General features: G+C 44.9%; 1 protein-coding gene across 1 annotated transcript; it reads right to left on the bottom strand.

Moving 5' to 3' along the window:
• Nucleotides 1–368: 368 nt before the first annotated feature.
• LRRC30 (leucine rich repeat containing 30) lies at nucleotides 369–1,413 on the bottom strand. Its single transcript, XM_005155193.2, is given in 2 exon segments — nucleotides 369–1,328; nucleotides 1,330–1,413. Coding segments are annotated over 2 exon segments (1,044 nt in total).
• Nucleotides 1,414–4,473: the final 3,060 nt, after the last annotated feature.

Here is a 4,473-nt window from a genome sequence, read left to right as displayed (position 1 = left end):
CCTAATAACTGGCAAATGCACATTTCTGCACTCCTAGCAGTCTGACTTAATTTGTTTCTGTCAAACAAAGAGCAAACATTTTATCACAAATTTGTTGTTTGTTTTTTCCATTAAAAAACCCAACAAAAAACAACCCAAAAAACCAAGCACACCAGAACTAAAGGTTGTAGAGGTGGCTACTTGTAGAAAGTTTACTCTTCATACAGTTAATCAAGACCGTCATACTTTACTTGCTTTCCTCCAACCTTTACTAAAGCCATCCACAATCTTCAACATCCGGGCGTTATGAAGTGGAAGTGCCAGTGCAGGAAAGTGTTCCGATACAAGTAAGTCTTGATGACAAGCTTAATCCCAAGTTTGGTGGAAACTCAGTTGTGCTCCTTTTTATTCCTGAGATAGGTGTAGAGGGCATCCAGCCCCCCTTCTATGATCTCAGGCAGAGGCCGGGACAAAGGGTTGTGGGTGATGTGGAGACCTTTGTCCATTGGGTTCCATGCAATGCGTGGCAGCTGGTGCAGCAGGTAGAGGTCATCTGGGACAGTCTGTATAGCATTGTAATCAACATTTAGTAATTCCAGAGTGGTGATGAAGCAGAGAGATCGTGGCAGATTGCGTATGTTGTTATTCTCTATGATAAAGATTTGCAGATTGACCAGGTACTGGACACTGTCCGCAATATTTTCAAGCCTGTTGGACCCCAGGTGCAAAAAGTCTAAATTCCTTAGTGCAAAAACACAGAGGGGAATTTGCACAAACCTGTTGTTACTGAGGTTCAGTTTCCTCAGACTTGTCAGGTCGCTGAAGCTCAAAGGCAGTTGAGAGATGCAGTTGTGTGAGAGGCTCAAAACCTCCAGCTTCCTGCACAAGCTGAGCTCTGCTGGCACTTCTGTCAGGCAATTCATATTGATGAACAAGACCTTCAGGTTCCTCAGCAGCCCAATCTCTTTAGGCAGGTACTTGAGACAGTTGTCACCCAAGTTCAGCACTACTAGCCTGTCCAGTTTCCCCAGTGAAGGAGGAATCACCACCAGCTGGTTGTGTGAAAGGTTCAGTTTCTGCACCTCAGGCAGTCCCCACACGAAGTCAGGTGTGCTGGTCATCCCTTTCATTATAAGGCTCAAGCTGACATAACGCAATCCCTGTTTCAGCAGTGACTTAGGCTCTTTCCCTGAGAGAAGAGCATCTTCCCATGCAGGCAGCTTTGTACCTCTCCTCATAAAACACATGCTTCTTTGCCCCTCGTTCTTTGAGTGCTCAGTTCCCATAACACCTTGGATCCCTCCTGAGAGATGAAGTGAGGTTTTCTTCCCTTGCAAGTGCTTACACCAACATACAAATGCCAACAGAGGATGACAGCTTACAGGAGGCGGGAATGTCAAATCAAGGAGACAAGGAGGAGCCTGTGAAGTGCATCTCAGTCCATTGGGGCAGTTTCCATAGCTGCTGAGGGAAAGTTTCACTTCTGGGGGCTTGTGTTGGTCTTGGTCCACAGACTGTAATGAAATACTTGCTCCTGACTTGTGAGCAAACCTGTTCAATTCAAACTGAATGCCACGAGGCAGCTGTCACTGTCATTTGGCCTGGGCTTTATTGGACAGATACGTATCTTCACTGGAAAAAGGTCACAAGGATGCTGTATATAACTTCACCATGTCAGCTTTCTTGGCTATCTGGTTCATACCATGGCTACAGGACAATTAACAAGAGTGACTTCAAAAAACAAACAAGCAAGCTATAGAAGAAACAAGCAAACAATGAAGCCATCATTTCAATTCAGATTTAAATGACGTTTTCCTAATTATTTTTATGTTTCTGATTTCACTGCAGTAGTTACCAGAAAACTGCAGACTGCAAAAATGATGGTAAAGACTTTTCTTGTGAGTCCTTATTTTTTGTTTACTTTAAAAAAATAAAAAGGAGGGAAAAAGAAGTTAATGCTCATAAAAAGTGTTAACTTTTATATCCCCTTTGAGATTATGATAGGCCTCTTTCTTTTCCAAAAGGGTACCACCCTCACTGCAGCAATGACACTTTCCAGTGGTATCTGAACCCACTTGGATGACTGCTTACTACCCACATTGCCAAGTGTGAGTAGTCATACCACACAGTTCTGCCCAAATTACTCTCTCCTAAATATCCTGTGCTACTTTCACATCTATTAGTGAGAATTTGGGGGGCTGCAATCTTTTGTGCCACTTGATGTTCTTTTCCCCATAAATTTTCCTGTCTTTCTGGGCTATTCTGGGGTACAGGGGAACTAGCAGTCAAATAGCTCAAACTATAAGTGACATTTAACTCCAGGATAGAGGCACTGATGGGAGAGGAAGGAAGCACTGAGGTATAATAATACCCAACAACAGCTGAAGCTAGCTCTGCTGATGAAAAGAAATTGTATTGCTACAGGAATCTGCAGTGAATTTAAATTCAAAGGGACCCTAAAAAAGATATGCAAAAAACTTCAGGCAACATTTTTACTAGATGAAAATTGCAGCAAATAGTACAGGACTTTCAGGGCTTTTCCTCTCCAGTGGATCTGTGGTGATGGAGATGCTTTGCTGCTCCCTGAGAGATCTGGTGATGCCTATACCACTCCCCAACACCTCATTTCAGAGCACCTCTCCTTAAAACCATACATTAGTTCAGATGCTAAAAGACTATGTGTGAAGCTGCAGCTGGGAGTCAAGGCACTCCAGCAACATCTTTAGAGTCAATCCCTGCAGTCCCTTCTTACTGCCAGTCTTTTTGGGCCCCTGATAAAGCTGTTCTTGCTAGAGAGGAGAGGGGAGAGGGGATGTGTCCCTGTGATTGTGTCTGCCAAGTGGGGTCCTACAACAGGAAAGGAGACAGGACCACAGGAAGAAGCATAATATGGTGGAAAGCTGAGTAAGCTGACCAATTATGATGTGCACCTTAACAGGGCTACATGGCATAAAATCACCTGGTCCTGAGGCTGGTGTATTGCTTTCCCTGGAGTGCCCGGACAAGCCTGAAACCCAAGCCTGAAACCCAAACAAGCTGCCCCAGAGAGACAGAGATAACCTTGATGCTGTAGGCACAGTGGCTCTGTGGGGAGAGGAAACCCAATAGCAGGCCAAGCTCAGCCAGATTTGGCCTTGGATGACAAGGGGACCTAAGGCTAAAATGTGGCACTTCAGCCCAAGCAGGTGGAGAAGCAAAAATGAGGGCCTCTCACAAGTCCTGACTCTGGGTTGTCTGCCCAGTTGCTGTTAAAAATGCACCTATTATAAGATAGCTTAAATGGATTTGAACAAGGCATTATTTTCTGCAGGGAAGAAAAAAGTCTTTTAGAGGCTGTTTACAAAGTTAGGCATTTCCCTTTTAGTCACACTGCTGGAACGAGGAACCTGCCACAGCTCTGCCTGGTGGCCAGCCTCATTCCCTGTGCCTGGGCCGGCACGTGTGCCCATGTCCCCACAGTCACTTCAGAGCTCTTCTTTCTGGAGGTTGCTTTTAGTAACAAACGAAAACAGAACACAAAGGAAACACAGTCTTCCTGTAGCCACAGTCTCCCCCCTGGCTGGCCAGATACTTTTGGATGAGAATGTCATCCCCATCTCCAAAATGCATTACAGTTCACTGCCTGGGGACTTGGCAGGGTCTGGTCCAGCCTCTCAGCACAGAAATCCCCATTTCCTAACAGCGTGACTCAGCCAAAGTGCTCTGTACCCTTCCCTGGTTTTGCATCACACCACTGATTTGAAACTATGCCTGTGATATAGCCCAGGACAGTCTGGATCAGGCTTCACCCGGGGCTCTCTATCAAACAAAAATGCTTGCTCTGCTTCAGTCTCACAGCATGTCTTGCTATTGCAGTGCTGTATCTTCACTGTCTGTGAGGCAGCAGCAGCAGCAACGGGGTTTTAAAAAAGAAATCCCACATCTGCAGCTTCTATTGTCCAGTTCCCTTCCTGCCTCCACTACTGCCGTAGCCACTGCATGAAACAAAAAAAAATATAGCCATTTCCTTTTCTTTGTTCTCCAACAGAAAAACAGGCTATTGAGCACGCTTGCAGTTGGGGAGACGGGAAACTCTGAGGTAACCAAATTAAATTCCTTTCTCGACATCGAGATAATAAAACCACAGTGGCCTCATCTGGACATTTTAGGAACTAAACTTCTGAACAAAAACAGTCCCTTATCAGTTGGTGTCCTGGGCTGGCTTTGTCCAAAAAATTTCCAGTTCTCTTTTCTCCAAGTTGCCCGCTGCCCTGCCCTGTGTTGTGCGGATGGATCGGTTCTTTTGGGCTGCTCTTAGGTAGCTGGGTCAGTGAAACACTGACCTGTGTCAACACAGCCTGTCAGAAAGCACAAATTAATTTCATGTATGCAAGTTTGGCAGGGAAAAAAAAAAACCAAACAAAAACAAAACCAAAAATACCCAAACCCCAAGCAAATGCATAAGATGTACATGACACTTTGTAGTTGATAATTGTTCCATGGATTAACCAAAAA

Source organism: Melopsittacus undulatus, chromosome 1 (genome assembly GCF_012275295.1).
Source record: "Melopsittacus undulatus isolate bMelUnd1 chromosome 1, bMelUnd1.mat.Z, whole genome shotgun sequence".
Lineage (NCBI taxonomy): Eukaryota > Metazoa > Chordata > Aves > Psittaciformes > Psittaculidae > Melopsittacus > Melopsittacus undulatus.
The sequence above is the reverse complement of the archived record's forward strand: the minus strand, read 5'-3'. Positions and strand labels throughout refer to the sequence as shown.